Source organism: Heterodontus francisci, chromosome 18, assembly GCF_036365525.1.
Source record: "Heterodontus francisci isolate sHetFra1 chromosome 18, sHetFra1.hap1, whole genome shotgun sequence".
Classification (NCBI taxonomy): Eukaryota; Metazoa; Chordata; class Chondrichthyes; order Heterodontiformes; family Heterodontidae; genus Heterodontus; species Heterodontus francisci.
In genome coordinates, this window is record NC_090388.1 from 10,794,290 (window position 1) to 10,815,361 (window position 21,072).

General features: G+C 45.4%; 2 protein-coding genes across 7 annotated transcripts in view; one reads left to right on the forward strand and one right to left on the reverse strand.

Moving 5' to 3' along the window:
* tspan11 (tetraspanin 11) overlaps positions 1–21,072 on the reverse strand; it is a 111,104-nt gene that overhangs the window by 21,180 nt on the left and 68,852 nt on the right. For all 4 annotated transcript variants that reach the window (XM_068050244.1, XM_068050241.1, XM_068050243.1 and 1 more), the window contains one exon: positions 16,383–16,541. In XM_068050244.1, coding sequence (XP_067906345.1) covers positions 16,383–16,541 — 159 coding nt within the window. The remainder of the gene's footprint in view (positions 1–16,382; positions 16,542–21,072) is intronic.
* prmt8b (protein arginine methyltransferase 8b) overlaps positions 1–21,072 on the forward strand; it is a 200,324-nt gene that overhangs the window by 19,375 nt on the left and 159,877 nt on the right. Inside the window, exon 1 of one of the 3 annotated variants that reach the window (XM_068050237.1) lies at positions 14,453–14,720. The exons of 1 other annotated variant lie outside the window; for it this stretch is intronic. The gene's annotated coding sequence lies outside the window, so the exon portion shown is untranslated. Of the gene's footprint in view, positions 1–14,452; positions 14,721–21,072 lie in introns of those variants that run through there. One more of the 3 variants, XM_068050240.1, reaches the window with a different exon arrangement.

Sequence of the window (21,072 nt, forward strand, 5' to 3'; positions counted from 1 at the left end):
TCGAGCAGTTGAGTTCAGTTTTAACGACACCATGTATGCCCAAAAAAAGGCCTGCTCAGGTCAGGGAAAAAAAATCCGACCCAAACCTGGCAGAACCACATCGGACCTGAGTCGGACCTGAGCCCGACCCTGCCCGAGCACGACCCGACCACCAGAATACTCCCTTTACCTGCAGGAAGCTGCAGGAAGCTGCAGCATGAGCATGATGATGTCATAGAGATGCTCACTTGCTCACTGCACAGACTCAGAGTTTCCCTCTTTGACATCATGGACCCCCAGCTCAGGTAGGTTTTTTACTTTTAACACTGACCAGCAGAGCAAAATGCAATTCTTACATTGTGTGTTCGACCCCGACCCAGACCCGGCCCGACTCAATCCAACCCGAGCCCGTCAGCCGGACCCAGGAGAACGACCCGACCCGAACCCGACTCAATCCAACCCGAGCCCGTCAGCCGGACCCAGGAGAACGACCCAGACCCGGCCCGACTCAATCCAACCCGAGCCCGTCAGCCGGACCCAGGAGAACGACCCGACCCGAACCCGACTCAATCCAACCCGAGCCCGTCAGCCGGACCCAGGAGAACGACCCAGACCCGGCCCGACTCAATCCAACCCGAGCCCGGCAGCCGGACCCAGGAGAACGACCCAACCCGAACCCGACTCAATCCAACCTGAGCCCGTCAGCCAGACCCAGGAGAACGACCCGACCCGAACCCGACTCAATCCAACCCGAGCCCGTCAGCCGGACCCAGGAGAACGACCCGACCAGAACCCGACTCAATCCAACCTGAGCCCGTCAGCCGGACCCAGGAGAACGACCCGACCCAAACCCGACTCAATCCAACCTGAGCCCGTCAGCCGGACCCAGGAGAACGACCCGACCCGAACCCGACACATGTCGTCGGGTCCCGTCAGGTTCGGGTTGGGTAGCAGGCCTTTATGCCCAAATATATGGTGTTGCCATGGGATCCCCTCTAGGCCCAGCTCTCACAAACAGCTTTGTTGGGTTCCATGAAAAACGTGTCTTCGAGGGAATGACACCTAACCTCCTACCTCTTGCCTATTTCCAATAAGTTGATGATACATTTGCTATATTTGAATCCACGGCTACATGTAATAATTTCCTTACATGTCTTGGTGGGCTCCATCCTGCACTCAAATTCACCTTTGAAATGGAGCAGTCAAATGAGCTCCCTTTTCTTGACCGTACTAGTTGAGAAATCTGCTAAGAGGTTCTCAACCACAGTCTACTGCAAACCTACCTTCACTGGTCAATGCGTGCATTGGGATTCTTACGTTCCACACGCTATAAGATTGGCTTTATCAGCAACCTCACAAATCGGGCCCGAGCCATTTGCTCACCATGCAAGCTTAATGCTGAAATAGGGCGAATCAAAGGCATCCTGCGTGACAATGGCTACCCTGATTTGATAATTTCTCGTTGGATATCATGAAAACTTATGAACAGGCTTAAGGCCGTTAATTTCAGCCCTGAAAAGTGCCCAGTCTACCTCGGATTACCCTGGAAGGGTAATTTATCCCAAAAATTTGAGCAACAGGCGAAGCTAGCTGTTTCATGCTGCTACTATGCAGGAGCAACACGTGTGGTGTTCGCTACTAACAGGATGCTGCCATCAAGCCAAAAAGACTTCCTGCCTATCACACAAATGAGTAATGTGATATATGAATTTCAATGCCAGTGAGATGCTTGGTATATAGGCCGTACATCCCAAAGACTGGCGGATCGTATCAAACAACATGTGCCTTCCGCTATTCGCAACGGGCAAGGTACAGGCCGTATCCAACCAGCCAATGCTTGCAAAACTCAAAACACATTGTCTAACATTAGATGTGATTCCCCGATTGGACAACATTTGCTAAATTATCCTTAGTATGTTGAGAATTACACTGACAACCAATTTAAGATTGTCAGTCGGGCTCGCAGTGTGGCACATTTGCGCGTACTGGAAGCTGCATATATTAATACACAGGGCCCTGTTCTTTGCAGACAGAAAGAACATGTATACACATTGTATAATAAAAGCAAAATACTGCAGATGCTGGAAATCTGAAATAAAAACAACCGCTGGAAATATTCAGCAGGTCTGGCAGCATCTGTGGAGAGAGAAGCAGAGTTAACGTTTCAGGTCAGTGTCCCTTTTTCAGAACTATATAAACATTGTGCGTGTTTCAGCTAAACAAAATAAGTGACAGCCATTTGCTGGTTCATTCCTCAGGGCAATGCCTTGACCAATCAGAGTCAAGCTGTCTGGTTTAAATTTCAAAAAAAGCTTGGCAGTTAACTGTCAGTCACCATAACCTGGTGCATTCTCCACGGCGACACCTCTAACAAAGTTCACTTGCCAAGGAATCAGCACTCTATTCTCATACAGTATAAGTTTGTTGCTTTCCCTTACATTGGTATTCTTGTGGGTTGTCCTGATGAGTTCAAGACTCAAATGCAAGTTGTTGGATTCCATCTTATCAATCACAGGACATCATTGTAGAAATTCCTCAGGGTAGTGACCTAGGCTCAATCATTTTCAGCTGCTTCATCAATGACCTTCCATCCATCATAAGGTCAGAAGTAGAAATGTTTGCTGATGATTGCATTGTGTTCAGTTCCATTCACAACTCTTAAGATAATGAAGCAGTCTGTGCCCGCATGCAGCAAGATCTGGACAATATTAAGGCTTGGGCTAATAAGTGGCAAGCGACAATAGTGCTACAAAAGTGCCAGGCAATGACGATCACTAATGAAAGAGTCTAACCACCTCCCCTTGATATTTAGTGGCATTACCATTGCCAAATTCCCCATCAACATCCTGAGGGTCACCACTGACCTGGAACTGAACTGGACCAGACACACAAATACTGTGGCTGGTTGAGCAGGTCAGAGTCTGGGAATTGTGTGTGAATGTTGCTATTTGTACAACTGGTGGGGTGTTGAGTAGTAGAGATTTGAGGATTGATGGAGGATTGGGGATTTCTGCTGGTGACCTTTCAAGATTAGGATAAGATGGATTGTACCTGGTTTGCCAAAGAAATGACTTTGAGGAATCAAAATGCTAGATTCTGGAAAGGTTCCATCAGACTGGAAAGCAGCAAATATAACCCCTCTATTCAAGAAGCGGGGAGTCAGAAAACAGGTAACTATCAGCCAGTTAGCTTGACGTCTGTCGTGGGGAAGGTGTTGGAATCAATCATTAAGGAGGCTATAGCTGGGCACTTAGAAAAACTCAAGGTGATTGGGAATAGCCAACATGTTTTAGTGAAAGGGAAATCATGTTTAACTAATTTATTGGAGTTCTTTGAAGGAGTAACATGCACTGTGGATAAACGGGAGCCTGTTGTACTGTACTTGGATTTCCAGAAGGCATTTGACAAGATGCCACATAAAAGGTTATTGCGCAAAGTAGGAGCTCATGGTGTAGGGGATAATATATTAACATGGACAGAAGATTGGCTGGCTGGCAGAAAACAGAGTATGCATAAATGGGTCCTTTTCTGATTGGCAGGATGTGATGAGTGGAGTCCTACAGGGGTCTGTGCTGGGACCTCAACTTTTTACAATTTATATCAATGACTTAGATGAGGGGAGCAATGGCATGGTAGCTAAATTTGCAGCTGACACAAAGATAGGTAGGAAAGTATGTTGTGAAGAGGACATAACGAAGTTGCAGACCGATGTCGATAGGTTGAGTGAGTGGGCAAAAATCTGGCAGATGGAGTTTAATGTGGGAAAATGTGAAGTTGTTCACTTTGGCAGGAAGAATTAAAAAGCAGAGTATTTCTTAAATGGGGAACGACTGCAGAATTCCGAGGTGCAGAGGGATCTAGGTGTTCTAGTGCATGAGTCACAAAAAGCTAGTATGTAGGTACAGCAAGTAATAAAGAAGGCTAATGGAGTGCTATCCTTTATTACGAGAGGAATTGAAAATAAAAGTAAGGATGTTATGCTTCAGTTATACAGGGCATTGATGAGACCACATCTTGAATACTGTGTGCAGTTTTGGCCTCCTTATTTAAGGAAGGATGTAAATGCTTTATAGGCGGTTCAGAGGAGGTTTTCTAGATTGATACCTGGAATGAGCGGGTTGTCTTATGAGGAAAGGTTGGATAGACTGGGCTTGTTTTCACTGGAGTTTAGAAGAGGGAGGGGAGACTTGATTAAAGTTTATAAGATCCTGAACAGTCTTGACAAGGTGGATGTGGAAAGGATGTTTCCTCTTGTGAGTGAGAACTAGGGGACACTGTTTTAAAATTAGGGGCTGCCCTTTTAGGACAGAGATGAGGAGAAACCTTTTCTCTCAGAGGGTTGTGTGACTGTGGAACTCTCTGCCTCAGGAGGTGATGGTGGGGTCATTTAATATTTTTAAGGCAGAGGTAGATAGATTCTTGTTAGGCAAGGGAATCAAAGATTATTGGGGGTAGATGGGAGTGTGGAATTCGAGACACAAACGGGACAGTCATGATCTTATTGAATGGCGGAGCAGGCTAGAGGGGCTGAATAACCTACTTATGCTCCTAAGAAGAAGGGAGGCAGTGGCGTAGTGGTAATGTCACTGGAATAGTAATCCTGAAGCCTAGGCTAATGCACTGGGGACATGTATTCAAACTGCACCATGGCAGATGGTGAAAATTGAATTCAATTAATAAATCCGGAATTAAAAGCTAGCCCAAGGGTGACCATGAAACCATTGTCGATTGTTGTAAAAACCCATCTGGTTCACTAATGTCCTTTAGGGAAGGAAATCTGTTGTCATTACCTGGTCTGGCCTACACGCAATTCTAGACCGACAGCAATGCGGTTGACTCTTAACTGCCCTCTGAAATGGCCTAGCAAATCACTCAGTTCACAGGCAATTAGAGATGGGCAACAAATGCTGGCCTAGCCAGCGATGCCCGCATCCCATGAAAGAATAAAAAAAAGTTTGTAATGACATTTTCTTTATCTGATCCTGGGATCTGGGCATCACTGGCAAGGCAGCATTCCCTCCCCACCCCTAGTTGCTCTGACAACTGATAAGGCATTAGCAACAATCTTCAGCCAGAAGTGCCAAATGGATGATCCATCTTGGCCTCCTCCTGAAGTCCCCAGCATCACAGATGCCAGTCTTAAGTCAATTCAATTCACTCCACGACATATCAAGAAATGACTGAAGGCACTGGATACTACAGAGGCTATGGGTCCTGACAACATTCGGCAATAGTACTGAAGACCTGTGCTCCAGAACTTGCTGCGCCCCTAGCTAAGCTGTTCCATTACATCAACAACACAGGCATCTACTAGTACTGAAGACCTGTGCTCCAGAACTTGCTGCGCCCCTAGCTAAGCTGTTCCATTACATCAACAACACAGGCATCTACCCGGCAATGTGGAAAATTGCCCAGGTATGTCCTGTACACGAAAAACATGACAAACCCAACCTAGCCAATTACCGCCCCATCAGTTTACTCTCAATCATCAGTAAAGTGATGAAAGGTGTTGTCAACAGTACTATCAAGCGGCACCTACTTAGTAATAACCCGTCAGTGATGCTCAGTTTGGGTTTGGCCAGGGCCACTCAGCTCCTGACCTCATTACAGCCTTGGATCAAACATGGACAGAAGAGCTGAACTCAAGAGGTGAGGTGAAAGTGACTGCCCTTGACATCAAGACAGCATTTGACAGAGTATGGCATCAAGGAGCCCTAGCAAAACTGGAGTCAGTGGGGATCAGGGGAAAAACACTCCGCTGGTTGGAGGCATACCTAGCGCAAAGGAAGATGGTTGTGGCTGTTGGAGGTCAATCATCTCAGCTCCAGGACATCACTGCAGAGTTCCTCAGGGTAGTGTCCTAGGCTCAATCATCACCAGCTGCTTCATCAATGACCTTCCTTCAATCATAAGGTCAGAAATGGGGATGTTCGCTGATGATTGCACAATGTTCAGCACCATTCACGACTCCTCAGATACTGAAGCAGTCTGTGTAGAAATGCAGCAAGACCTGGACAATATCCAGGCTTGGGCCGATAACTGGCAAGTAACATTCGTTGTATGGGAACACCACCACCTGCAAGTTCCCCTCCAAGCCACAAACCATCCTGACTTGGAACTACATTGCCGTTCCTTCACTGTCACTGGGTCAAAATCCTGGAGCTCCTTTCCTAACAGCACTGTGGGTGTACCTACCCCACATGGACTGCAGCTGTTCAAGAAGGCAGCTCACCACCACTTTGTCAAGGGCAATTAGGGATGAGCAATAAATGCTGGCCTGGCCAGCGATGCCCACATCCCATAAATGAATTAAAAAAAAGAGTGGCTTAAGGTTCAACAATGTGGTGTGGGAATGGAGCTACATGTACCGATAACAGACAGAGGTCTGTGTACATAGAGCCACAGCATAATCCGATTCAACATAAAGACTGAAAGAGAAGGAACCTGGATAAACACAATTGGCTGGAAAAAAGCCAATTTCAGAAGTTAGAAAGGGGACAAGTCTGGATAACTTGGAAAGAAAGACTGGACAAAAAATGGATACATTCAAATGAAGGCAAGACAGGAAAAGGTCAACAGGTCCATTTAACATCGAGGTTGTTCTGTACAGTCATTGTGTAAACATCTACACATCATCTCCAGCCGTTCCACCCCCTCCATCAGCCATCATTCACCATTCACAGAAGAGAGTGATAATGGGAATGAAAGGGTAGAAAAAGTGGAGGAAGTGAAGCTAAATAAGAGAACAATAGAGGGGAAGGCAGTGATGTAGATGATAATGTCACTGGAGTAGTAATCCAGAGCCCAGGCTAATGCTCTGGGAATATGGGTTCGAATTCCACCACGGCAGATGGTGAAATTTGAATTCAATTAATACATCTAGAACTAAAAAGCTAGTCTAATGATGACCATAAAGACCATTGTCGATTGTTGTAAAAACCCATCTGGTTCACTAATGTCCTTTAGGGAAGGAAATCTGCTGTCCTTACCTGGTCTGGCCTACATGTGACTCCAGACCGACAGGAATGTGGTTGCCCTCTGAAATGGCCTAGAAAGCCACTCAGCTCAAGGGCAAATTAGGGATGGGTAATAAATGTTGGCCTCGTCAGGGACGCCCACATCCCACCAAATGAATAAAAAAAAAGATAAGGCAGTGGTATTGAAAGAATTGGTGGAACTCAAAATGGAGAAGGCCCAAGCTGTATCCTCGAATGCTGAGGGAAGTCGGAGAGGAAACAGGACAATCCTTGGACCTAGACATTGCGCCAGAGGACTGGAGGGTTGTCAATGTAACCCCATTGTTGAAAAGGAACAAACCAGGTAACTAGAGATCAAATTAACCCAACATCAGTGGGTAAGCTTCTGGAGGCTAGAAAATTAACACTAACCCAAAAAGACACGGGTTAATTAAGGACAGTCAGCACAGTTTTGTAAAAACCAAATTGTGTCTGACAAACTTAACCAAGTTCTTTAAGGAGATAACTGTGTGTGTAATGGAAATGCCAAGCTTGCCAGAGTTTATATTGTCACTAAAAGATAAAATTCAGCCACTGGCGTGAGATATTCAGCTGCCAATTAAGTTTGGATAAAAAGAGCTGTTGTTGAATAAGCTGGGTGGCAGCTGAGCTGTTACTGGCTGCCAGACTTCACAACTTCTCATCAAATATTCAGCTGTTAGCAGCTCATGAGCCGGAGAGAGAGAATGCAATTTGATGGTCGATTGAGACTTCTTTTCAGAAGTAGTAAGAAAATGTGGCAGCTGATGCAAGCTTGGCCCGACTTGTGGTCCCTGTGGATTGTGGATTGTAGATTGGGTTGGGTGGATTTAACAGAATTATCAAGAGATTCCAAGCTATGGGCCACTTGCATCAAGCTGACAATCTGACTGAGCAGCCTGCGGCTGAAATATTCACATTCCTTCCAGTGTACTAACATCCCAACAATCTGCAGTATTCTGCTTTAGTCTCAATGTAATCAGTTTGGCATGGGGACTATGAAACCTTCCAGCTGCAGAGACTGGGGAGAAAAGATTGACTCCCCCCAAAGATTCCTGGGAGGTGTTGGTTCAGATTGATGTCAAAGAATTTCCAAGCCAATGAGGGTGAACTGCTGGGATATGGGATTTCTCACTCTCTGCAAACACAAACAGATAACTTTTATAACCTTTAGAAAACATGCAGGTTCCATCAAAATATAAGAAATCGGATCAGGAATAGGCCACTCTGCCCCTCCAACCATTTAGCAAGACCATGGCTGATTCTCGTCCACAACTCCACTTTCCTCCGCCATCCCCATATCTCTTGATGCCCTTAGTATCCAAAAACCTATCAATGTCAGACTTGAATATTTTCAACAACTGAGTATGCACAGCCCTCTGGGGTAGAGAGTTTCAAAGATTCAGAACCTTCTCAGCCTCATCTCAGTCCTAATTAGCCAATCCCTTATCCTGGAACTATGATCCCTAGTTTTAGATTCTCCAGCCAGCGGAAACAGTCTCTCAGCATCTACTCTGCCAAGCGCTCCCAGGATCTTGTACATTTCAAGAAGTTCACCATCCATTCTTCTAAACTCCATAGAGTATAGGCCCATTCTACTCAATCTCTCCTCATAGGGAAACTCTCTCATGCCAAATATCAATCTAATGAACACACTCTAAGGCAAGTATGGCCTTTCTTAGGTGCAGAGAACAAAATTACACACACATACTCCAGGCGTGGTCTCAGCGAAGCCCTGAACAACTGCAGCAAGACTTCCTTACTCTCGTACTCCAACTTCCTTGCAATAAAGACCACCATACATTTGCCTTCCTAATCACTTGCTACACCTGCATGTCCCTCTGAACCCCAACATTTAATAGTTTCTCACCATTTAAAAAATATCCAGTTTTCCTGTTGTTCCTACCAAAGTGAATAACTTCACATTTCCCCTAATTATGCTCCATCTATCACCTTCTTGATCACTCTATATTATCTATAATCCCTTTGCGGACTCTTTGGGTGGATATTCCCTCCGGGAGCGGGAAACAAAGGTCAGGATACTGACCTTGGTACTGAACCTGCCCCGAGGTTGCTCCAGTGTCACTCATTGTGGTTTTCAGGGGGGCGCCCCCTTAATTGGCCAGGAGACAGGCTCGCCATCCAACTAATGATGATGAGCGGGGGGGCGGTTCTTCTAACTAGAGGGCCAATCAGAGGCTTTCCAGCTTGAAAAGAGCGGCAGCCTGCAATAGAGGGTAATTAAGGGAGAGGTCACTTCAAGATGGAGCTGCCCTTTCTCCAACTTTTTTGAATTTAAATTAAAAAATGGATCTTGCAGCCAGGCCAGCACTGTGGGAGGATGGCGGGGTGTGGTGGGGGGCGGGGGGGGGGGGGGGGAGCCCTTCTACAGGGTAGCCTGTAGCTGCTCCTGCACCCAGACAGGCAGGAAGAGCCTCTAGACCTGTAGGCCTGCCTGGAACACTGGACCCCGAACTGCTGCTGAGAGGCCACCTTCAGGCAGCTAAACTGGCTCCCGCTGCCTGCAGGAACCTGGAGGCCGACTGGAAAAACCCAGTTGGCCTCCGTTAACAGGCCTTAATAGGACTTTAAGCAGCTTAATAGGCTACCCACCGCTTGCAGCTGGATAGTGCTGCTGCTCCTCCATCTCCGAGGCGGGAAAGGGCCAGGGAACCGGCACGCCGGCTTGCAGGGCTATTTTTAGCTCCCGGCCCCCAGTGGGAGCCGAAAATCTAGCCCTTTGTGTTCTCCTGACAGCTTACTTTCCCAGTTAGCTTTGTGTTGTCAGAAAAGTTGGACATATTACACTCGGTCCCTTCATCTAATCATCAATATAGATTTTAAATAGCTGAAGCCCAGCACTGATGCTTGTGGCACTCCAACCTGAAAATGACCCATTTATTCCTACACTCTTTTTTTCTGTCCTTTAACCAATCCTCTATCCATGCTAATATATTAGCCCAGCCCCTTGAGCCATTATCTTGTGCAACAATTTCTGTGTGACACCTTATCGAATGCCTTTTGAAAATCCAAATATACTGCAGCCACTGGTTCCCCTTTATCAACCCTGCTATTTACACCCTCAAACATTTCTAATAGATTTGAGAAACACAATTTCCTTTTCATAAAACTATGCTGCCTCTGCCTAATCATCATTTTTTAAGTGCCTTGTTACCACTTCTAGCATTTTCCTGATGACTGATGTCAGGCTAACTGGCCTGTAGTTCCCTGTTTTCTCTCTCCCTTCTTTCTTAAATGTCAGAGTTACATTTGAGAGCAATTTTTTGTAACACTTTTAATCTGAATTTTTGTATTCCTTCATTGGATGTGCGTATTGCTGATAAGGCCAGCATTTATTGCCCATTCCTATACAACTGAGTGACTTGCTAGGCCATTTCAGAAGGCAGTTAAGAGTCAACTACAATGCTGTGGATCTGGAGTCACATGTAGGCCAGACCAGGTTAGGATGGCAGATTTCCTTCCTTGAAGGACATTAGTGAATCAGATTGGTTTTTAATAACAATCTGGTAGTTTCATGGTCAGCATGACTGACACTAACTTTTTATCCCAGATTTATTTAATTAATTGAATTTAATTTCCCCAGCTACCGTGATGGGATTTGAACTCACGTCTCCAGATCATCAGTCCAGACCTCTGGGCTACTAGTTCAGAAACACAACTGCTATGGTTCCCTACCCCACCCTGTTAATTTTTAAAATTCAACAAGTGTTTGCAATCATAACATATTTTGTGGTTTACAAGGTTCTCTAATTTTCTCATCAACTTCTTGACTGACTTAATTTGCTGTATCACAGCACTTCACAAAACACTTCACACTCCAGGACCTCACCTGCTGTGTTTATTTTCTCCTAGATGTTTGTATTGGCGGATAAAAAGCACTCAAGTCAAAAATCACCTCAATAAATTATCGTCTCCTATGTGCATTTGAAAATTCATTAAAAATCACAACATGCTCTCATCTCAAATGTATTGAAAGGAAAAATAAAGTGCACATTTTTGCACAGTATGGCTGCAGTTAGTTTCGTGCAGCATCCTGTGTACTCAGTAACCACTGCCTGTCTCAAAACAATTAGACGGATGCAATAGGAGCTTTCACACTGGCAGAAGGCAAAACACCAGCTACAAAGACACATCAGTGGCAAGAGGATAGAATAGAACACAGAAGTTAGCTGGGATAGTGGGTTAGCACATTGACCTTTCACCCCGGGGAGCTGGTTTACAGGAGGAAAGTTTATTTATTTGTGATCGGGTAGAATCAGAATCTTACACTGAGGCCATATGATTCATGTTTCGTCTCTGAACAAACAATTCCCTTAGTCCCATTTACCCCCTCCTTTTATTTTTTTGTCAAATATTTCATTATTTCTTTCGAAAATGCTAATTTGGATATTGCTCCCCACTGCTTCTGGTTGGGCATCCTATGTGCTAACAATTTTCCGTATAAAAATAAACAAATAAACACTCTCAATGTTGATGATGTAAAGTTAATGCCTTGTAGTTACTAGTGGCAATGCTTTCCACAATATGCACCATCAAAACCTCTTCATAATTTTGAACACTTCCACCCCAGGTCTTCCCTTCACTTCATATATTCTAATGAAAATAGTTCCAGTTTCTTTCATCTCTCCTCATAACCAAAGCCTCTCATTCCATTTTTTAAAAATTCATTCTCTGAGTGTGGGCTTCACTGGCAGGGGTGGCATTTATTCTCCATCTCTAGTTGTCCCTTGAGAAGGTGGCGATGGCCCTTTTTCCTGAACTGCTGCAGTCCGTGTGGTGATGGTGCTCCCAACATTTTAACTGGTTTCCTTGTTTATCATCACCTTCATTCAGCTTCCACAGCGAGGATGGAGAATTTCTCTAGGCTGTTTGATAAGCAGCAATATTGATCCTGCCGAGAAACACTCTCCCACTTTGCATTGCCTCCCAGCCCAGGTTTCCACCAGGTGTCAGTCAAAGGCTGAGTAGGAAAATCTGACAGCAGGTGTTCTAGTGCATGAGTCACAGCAAGTTAGTATGCAGGTCCAGCAAGTCATAAAGAAGGCTAATGGAATGCTAACCTTTATTATGAGAGGAATTGAAAATAAAAGTAAGGATGTTATGCTTCAGTTATACAGGGCATTGATGAGACCACATCTTGAATACTGTGTGCAGTTTTGGCCTCCTTATTTAAGGAAGGATGTGAATGCGTTGGAGGCAGTTCAGAGGAGGTTTACTAGATTGATATCTGGAATGAGCGGGATGTCTTATGAGGAAAGATTGGACAGTTTGGGCTTGTTTTCACTGGAGTTTAGAAGAGTGATGGGAGACTTGATTGAAGTTTATAAGATTCTGAACGGTCTTGACAAGGTGGATGTAGAAAGGATGTTTTCTCTTGCGGGTGAATCCAGAACTAGGGGGAGCACTTTTTGTTTTTATTCCAGATCTAGGGTGCACTGTTTTAAAATTAGGGGGTCGCCCTTTTAGGACAGAGATGAAGAGAATTTTTTACTCAGAGAGTTGTGCGACTTTGGAACTCTCAGAAGGTGGTGGAGGCGGAGTCATTGAATATTTTGAAGCCGGAGGTAGATAGATTCCCTTGCCCAACAAGATTATCAGGGGTAGATGGGAGTTTGGAATTCGAAACACAAACAGATCAGCCATGATCTTATTGAATGGCAGAGCAGGCTCAAGGGGCCGAATGGCCTACTCCTGCTCCTAATTCGTCTGTTTGTATGTTAGTATGTAGCATGTTGCAAGATCCATGAAAAAGGGGGGGGGGTTGGCCACTGCCATGGAAGTTAAACTGGAGAGTTAATGTTTGCTAGTGGCTGTAGGTTTTAAAGATGACAACACCTGCAGTTTGGACTGTCTGCAGCTACTGTTAGGGCTGGAGGGTGAGATGTTGGTCTGTGCTGATGTCTTAGCTTCACTTACAGAGTTGGGACAGTCACAAAAATATTGGCAAAGCCTTCGGAAATCAAACTAGACAAATGCTCAAGGCAAACCAAAATGGGAATTCACCAAGAATAGAATAGAAAGTTACCAACATGAATTCTGTCAAAAGAACAGAAAATGTCAGGACGAGAAAAAAACACTGGCTAGAATTTTACGGGCCCTTGGGGATTGGGCTGAGAGGCAAGAAAGCTGGCAAAATGGCATAGGAAGGCATCATGATGTGCCCGACGTCTTTCCACTGCAATGCCATTTTGCCAGTGGTGGGAAGGTTGGCTGTTCAGATGCTTGCCAGGAAACCACTTAAGTGGCCAATTAAGGGCCACTTCCCGCCTCCACAGGCATTTTGGAGAGCCTACCAATGCGTGGGGAGAACACTGGGTAAAACATGGCATCATCTCAGCAGGCTCTGGTGGTGGAGGGGTGGCCCCTTTAGGGGCACTCCAAGGCCCACGGAGGGGCCCCTGGTGGCAAAGGCCAGCCGCGCAGCAACATGCTGCCTACACTCATCAACCTCCCCCCTCCATCCCCCGCCCCCCACCCCACCCCGATCACTGGGACCCGCCTGCTTGGCCCGGCATCCCACAACCCCGCTTACTTGCCTTCCAAGTCACCAAGCCATTGAGGCGACCTCTCCCTGCAGCTGCAGAGGGGACCTCATTGAAACCTATAAAATTCTAACAGGATTAGACAGGATAGATGCAGGGAGGATGTTGCCGATGGCTGGGGAGTCCAGAACCAGGGGTCACAGTCTCAGGATACGGGGTAGGCCATTTAGAACAGAGACGAGGAGAAATTTCTTCACTCAGAGGGTGGTGAACCTGTGGAATTCTCTACCGCAGAAGGCAGTGAAGGCCAATTCATTAAATATATTCAAGAAGGAGATAGATATATTTCTTAATGCCAAAGGGAAGAAGGGAAATAGGGAGAAAGTGGGAACAGGGTACTGAATTAGATGATCAGCCATGATCTTTTTTGAATGGTGGAGCAGGCTCGAAGGGCCGAATGGCCTACTCCTGCTCCTATTTTCTATGTTTCTGCAGCCTCAGCAATGGCCGCTGATAGCTGGACCGCCAGCGCTCTGATTGGGTTTGCAGTTCTGAGGGCGGCTGTTGTCCTTAATTGGACAGCGGCCCCAGCAACAGCCTCTTAATTGACCACCATGGCAAAATGCCAGCCCGGGTCCCGCCACCCATTGAAGTAGGGTCACCTCCTGCTTTCAGCCCTGGCAATGGGACTTCAGACATCTCTGTAAATTCAGCCCTGGGTATATCAATAAAACCCTAAACACTAAAGACAAAGTTTAAAAACATTTCAAACGATGATCATTGCCCAGGGGATTACACTCATGGAATTCTGTTTTTGATGAGGTTAGTAGATCATTTCCAGTCTTGTACATTCCGACATTCCTATGAGAATAAGGTCATTGTAAGGTTTTATCCACAGTGTTCCTGTTACTTCAACTTATTTCTTGGTATTTTACATTCCGACAAATTAGATCTTTTTGGATTTAATTGCCAACACATCACCTGACATCACTCAGTCCCCTTCCATCATTTATCTACCAGTCCACCGAATTCAGAAATTTAGTCGTGATGTCTTAGAGTCATAGGGTGGAATTTTATGCTGGAGGTGGAGGTCTCGAAGTCGGGGGAAACCCTGTGTTGCCTCTTTTCCAGAAGGCCTGTCAATCAACTAGCCTTCCATAGGATTTAGGACCCCATCATCGGAAGTCCCGACCTTGCAGAGCTGCTGGCCAATCAAAGGAGTGGCGCTGGAACCAGGCTCAAGGTAGGTCAGGGAGGGAGGGATCTTGCAAGGTGGGTGTCATGTGGGAGGGGGGAGGGAGTTGGCAGCGAGGGCAGGGATGTGGCCCTCAGCATGCACCCCCTTCCTGATTCCAGGTCCCCCGTTCAGGCACTGTGCCTTTAAACGAGGGACCCTCGCCACCCCCACCGACCCCACGACCGGAGCCAGGAAGCAGCCCGCATGCGGCAGAAAGAGACCTTAATTGAGGGTTAATTACCCAGTTAAGGGCCTCAATGGTGGCCGGGGGAGGGGGGTGGGTGGGGGTGGGGAGGGCAGTTCACAGGCCTTCCTGTCCCGGACTAAATTTTGGCGGAGGCGGGATTATCCCTCCACCGCCACCATTCCACCCTATTTTATGCTCTCCCCGCCTCCTAACCTGGAGAGCATAAAATTCCCCCCATAGAGACATTACGGCACAGAAGGAGGGTATTCAGCTTATCGAGTCCATGTCTTTTGTACATGAATATATCTTGTTTGGATTGCTGCTTCTTGTTCACTATTCATTGATCTGTCCGTTTATGTCTGGTATCAGCATTTCAGAAAATCTATACACAGAATCAAAATCTTGCACTTAACATAACCAGCACACCTCAAAGCAATATCTAAAACATCTGTTTACATTCATTCATAAAACAGTAAATCACAACTGAACAATCCCAGAGAGAGAACACGACTGGTCATTCCTTAATACCTTGCCCTCTTCCTAAAGGAAGGAAAGCAGGATTTACTGGTGGCTGCCAACATACAGACAAAGCTCCCTCAACAATAGCAATTAACCTCTCACTGACCTCAACGTGTGCCAATTTAGAGCGTTGCCCATAGGGAATAGTTTTTAAAAATTCATTCATAGGATGTGGGCGTCGCAGGCCAGGCCAGCATTTATTGCCCATCCCTAATTGCCCTTGAACTGAGTGGCTTGCTAGGCCATTTCGAGGGCATGTAAGAGTCAACCACATTGCTGTGGGTCTGGAGTCACATGGAGGCCAGACCAGGTAAGGACAGCAGATTTCCTTCCCTAAAGGACATTAGTGAAATAGATGGGTTTTTACAACAATCGTCAATGGTTTCATGGCCATCATTAGACGAGTTTTTTAATTCCAGATGTATTAATTGAATTCAAATTCCACCTTCTGCTGTGGTGGGATTCGTACCCATATCCCCAGAGCAATACCTGGGTCTCTGGGTTACCTGTCCAGTGACAATACCAGTACACCACCGCCTCCCCTTATAGAGAAATATTATTAAAGGTGTGGCATTACCTCGGCAACCCAACAGTGCTTCAGACACCAACAGACCCGTGAGAGGCTACAATCAATAAATCCACAACAGGAGTTATTTTAGATGTAAAAAACAAATATATCTAGTGGGACAGGACAGGATCAGATCCAACTGTGATAACCCTCCTGCCCTCTCTTCCCCTACAGTTTTGAAGCGTCACAGTTGAAAAATACAGTACTGAAGCATTGCCTGTGCCCTTGCAAGCCGTTCCGCAGAACAAATCACTCCGGAGGGGAAGGGTAAGGGGGCAAAGCAGAAATAAACTATCATTCTAAAAACACTGTTACAACAACCACCTCCTTAAAGTCAGTGTTGCTGCGATTTCATTTCCAAAGCAAAAGTTGCAGGCTGCAAGGCTTTGCTTACCTCCACCTTGTAGACATTTGATGGATGGTCCCTCCGGCCACAGGCCTCAGTTACTGTCTTACAGCAGCTGTCAGGTACCAGTCTGTTACCTGACGTGGGTGAGAGGATGTAAGCACTGTACTGCCAGTCAGCTGAATTGTTGCTGCCACAACACTTGAACTGTAACAGAGGAATAGAACAGTAAATGTTGCCTCCTGACAAAAATCACTTGAATATTGTTCACCAAAATATGAGGAAGAAACATGATGCTTTTCTGAATTGTCAACATTTAGCACAGGGAGAAGGAGGAGAGAGCAATGGTAGGCAGAGGTTTGCCTTCTTGCTCCTACCTCCCTGTTGTCTCCATAGAGGTTTCTGGGCTTTAAAACAATGGAAAGGTGCATGTTTTGCCAGTCACAGAGGCCAATATCAATGTGTTACTCATGCACCAAATCTCACAGCAGCATAAAACTGCACTGTTTAAACCAAATACCCAAATCAAACCCATGTATATTCGCACAAAGAGCATGATAACAGGGTTTGCAAAACACACTCTGGATGCAGTTATATAAAGGACAGGTCGTTTTACAATAAACTGTGGTACGGGTGAACAACAGGACAGCAAAGGCATAAATGCTCTTTTTCATCTCAGGATCTTCTAGATCCTTCCTTATATACCCTAGGGTAGCAGGGGCATTTAGGACTCAGTGGGTGGTCGTCTCTGCCCTTTTTAAGAGTTCCCCCAGGTCCAGGTAGGGGTCCCATGCCCAGGGTTATGAGCCATATCAACGGCAGAACCAGCGAATATTCGGTGGTGATAGTGGAAGAGCTAGAACATCGAGAGACAACGGCTGCTTACAGGCAGAGGATCCTTCGGGAAGAGGACTTGTGTTTCCCTTAAAGCACACCTGAGGAAGGCAACAGGAAACTATTTCATGCATTTCCCCCCCCCCCCCCTCCCCCCGCAAGTCCCCTGCGATTATTACACACGATATCATATAGCTGCACATTTCTCCGTCAAAATATACCTTCATTTAATTTTTCAAATCAAGTTAACTAAAAGTCAAATCATTCAGAGGAAACAGTTCAATGGACTATTTTATGGACACTAGAGCAGAAAAATAATAGGTTATCATTCTTCCTGCATCATTCAAAATTATAAGGGGTTTTCATAGTGTCACGGAATTGTATTTATTTTCTCCTCTGTTTGAAACAATGCGCTTTTAAGACGCTGTTAAAAACAGTGCACCTTTAAGACAGAGAGAGAAGCTTTTGGATTTCTGAGGCACAATGTGCCAGCTGCACTCATTACCTAGGCAATAGCAGAAGAGAGAGGTCAAATGGTATACTGTAACAATTTAACTGTGTGTAAAACCCTGCTGAAACCATTTTTTGAGAGACTCAGCAGCGAAGCGCGCTACTGAAGAAAAGAGCTATCTATTTCTCTCAGCAAAAATTCTACAAGGAGCTACAGGTCAAGTTAATTGCCTAAGGAGGAAAAAGCCTTTTGAAGCGACCGTTTGTATTGCTGAAGTAAAGTTTCGACTGAGAGACTGTTGGTTTTAAAATTCAAGTAGACCTATTGCTGTGCTCATTGCTGAAAGAAATGTTTGATGCCTACTGCAGCCAAAGTGTTTTGAATGCCTATCTACAAAGAGACTATTTCATCAAATCCGCGTGGAGAATTAGAGTGGCATTTGATTATTTTCATATTAGAATACTTCACCCATCAGGAACCTAACCCACAAAGACTTATATGCCAGTTATTTATTTATTCTTAAGAAACAACCAATTTTTAAAACATTTTTTTAAAAAAAGAAACTGGTGAACCGTGATTTTTGAGTGTATGTGTGTGAATGGGGAGTTAAGTTAAAATAAGAAGTTATAAGGGGTTGAATTTTATTAGCTTTGAACCCGGCAGCCTTCCAACACGGAAGTGTTGCTGCCGAGCCACCGCGATACTATGCGTGGGGGCTCATTTAAATAGAGGGGGTGGAGTGGCTGCCCCTGATGACATCATCAGGGGCAGCCACCGCGTCCCCAGCAATGACAGGCGCGGCACCATTTTTAAAGGGCTTCAAGTCCTTCAGCAATATTTTAATATTTAAAGGTCCCAGTCTCTGGGAAATAAAAATAAAATTTTATTTCAGCTCTAAGTCCTGTCTCCCATCCCCCAATGGGTAATTGATTACATAAATTTCCCTCTCCCCCCACCTAATAAACCTTTATTCATTTCCCGAACTTGCCCCCTGAAATTTGCTCCCTTTGACACTCAACCCTTTCTCACCATCCCCACAGCCAATGAAAATTATTTTCCCCACTCTCCCACTCCTCCCATCCTGAAACTTTTATTCCTTCCCCCTCCCCACCAGGTCTCGGAACTTCGTATGGAGTTTTGAAGGCGCACGAGGTGTGAACGGCAGCCCTAAAATTGGCATGGATGGCTACCGCCAGCAGGTAGGTTCATTTTCATGTAATTTATGTTAATTTAAATATTTAGATGAAGGCCCTGCCACTTGGTGGCGGGTGGGGGGGGCGCCGAAACAAGGTTCCCCCCGCCACCGGTAATAAATGGTGGGCCGTTCTCGACATCGGGGGTCGAGGCGGGCCTCTCCCCACAGAGTTTTACGGGCCCCCCTGCCGCAACCCATGACTTCGATGGGCTGGTAAAATGCAAGGTCTTTAGACATAGGTCTTTCTTAATAGTATTTAAGATTTAGTTTTAATAAATAGTTAATTTGTTGTCTAAATATACCTTGTTTCGTCTGTTTTATTCTGGGGGTTACTAGAGGGTTTAATTTGGCTGTTTTCCGGTTGGGTAGGAAAACTTTAATAATATGCTGCAACCTGTGGAGTGACGGGACTGAACTGACAGTGCATTGCTCCCGCCGCTGTCATAACAATAGGGTAGATAAAGAGAAACTGTTTCCTGTGGCAGGAGGGTCAGTAATCAAAGCCACTGATTTATGTTAATTAGCAAAAAAGGCAGGTGGGGGAGTTGGAGAAATGTTTCTATTTGGCGAGTTGTTATGATCTGGAACGCGCTGCCTGAAAGGGCGATGGAAGCAGATTCAATAATAACTTTCAAGAGGGAGTTGGATAAATGCTTGATAAGGAAAAATTTGCAGAGCCATGAAGAAAGAGCAGGGGGGAGTAGGATTGATTGGATAACTCTTTCAAAGAGCCAGCATAGGTATGATGGGCTGAATGTGCTGTTAGATTCTATGATTCTATAAGGCAGTAAACCAATTCCACCTTGGGCCTTTGTTCTCAGTTTCTGTAGTTGCAAGTGCATTGTTAAACCAGCTGATATTAAAGAGCCGCCGCAGGCATCGGATCCGGAAACTAGTGGGCTTCTTCTGCATGGCTTTGGTGCATAAACAGATGGAAGTTAAAAGTCAGAACTTCTGACCAGGATCAGTATTGCTGTGGAAGGTTCTGATTTTCAATTATAATTATTAATAATAAACTGAACTAATAAAGTTCCCTAATTCAGGATAGAGTGGATCAGGGAGAAATTCAGGAGAACATTAAGGAAAACCATTAAAACAATAAAATTTGCTTTAGAAACAGTGAATCATGTAACTATTCAGCCCCTCAAGGCTAATCATGGCTGATCTCTACCTCAACTCCATTAACTTTCCTTTGCTCCACATTCTGATATTTTTACCAACAATAATCCACCGATCTCAGTCTTGGAAGTTCCCATTGACTCCCAGAATCCACTGTTTTGTGGGTCTGAGTTCCAAATTTCTATTACTCTTTGTGTGTGAGAGATGGCCTCAACAACCTGGCTCTAATTTTATGATTTCCAATGTATTGGATTCCTCTAACAGGAGATTCTCTGCATCTACTTTTTTTGATCCAATTCTCATTGTAAAGACTTCAGTTCAAACATCTCACAACCATCTAAAACTCAATCACAAACCCAGCTTACACCTGTCCTCAGAAGTTAATCCTTTAGGCCTCGTTACCATTCTGGTGAATCTGATTGTACCCCCCCCCCCCTCCAAGACTAATGTATCTTTCCTGAGATTCAGTGCACAAAATTAAAGGTGGTATTCTAGATGGGGTCTGACCAAGGCTCTGTACAACTGAAGCATCACTTCCTCCCCTTCGTATTCCAGAGCCCCTTGAGATAAAGGCCAACATTTCATTGGCTTTACTGATTACATTTTGTCTCTGTGGACTAGCTTTTAATGATTTGTATACCTGGACCCCTAAATCCCTTTCCTCCTCCATAGTTCCTTGTCTCTCACCATTAAACAAATATTCGCATTTGCCTTTCTCAGATCCAAAGTGGATAACCTCACAGTTCCTCACATCTGCCACAGTTTTCGCCACTGACTTACTTAATCTACGTCCCTTCAAGATTTCCTGTTCCCATCCACAAAACATATCGGCCTGGATTTTGTGCCCACTGCAGGGCTCCCAGCACTGGGCCGAAAAGACGGTGGGGGAATTGAGGGGGGGTTAGAAATCCATCTCAGCCAGCTGAAGCCTCTCCCCTCCCCACCCTGGAGCAATTCTACGGCACTAGGCCAATTAACAGCCTGGCGTGGGATCTCCATCCCTTTAAAGACAGGGATCCCGCCTCCAAGAGCTACCGGCCAATCACAGGGTTTGCAGCTCAGCATTATCGGCAATGCCACCAGGAGCGGTGGCCACTGCCAGTACTGCAAGAGGCCTTGGATCCAGGCCCAGCGCTGGA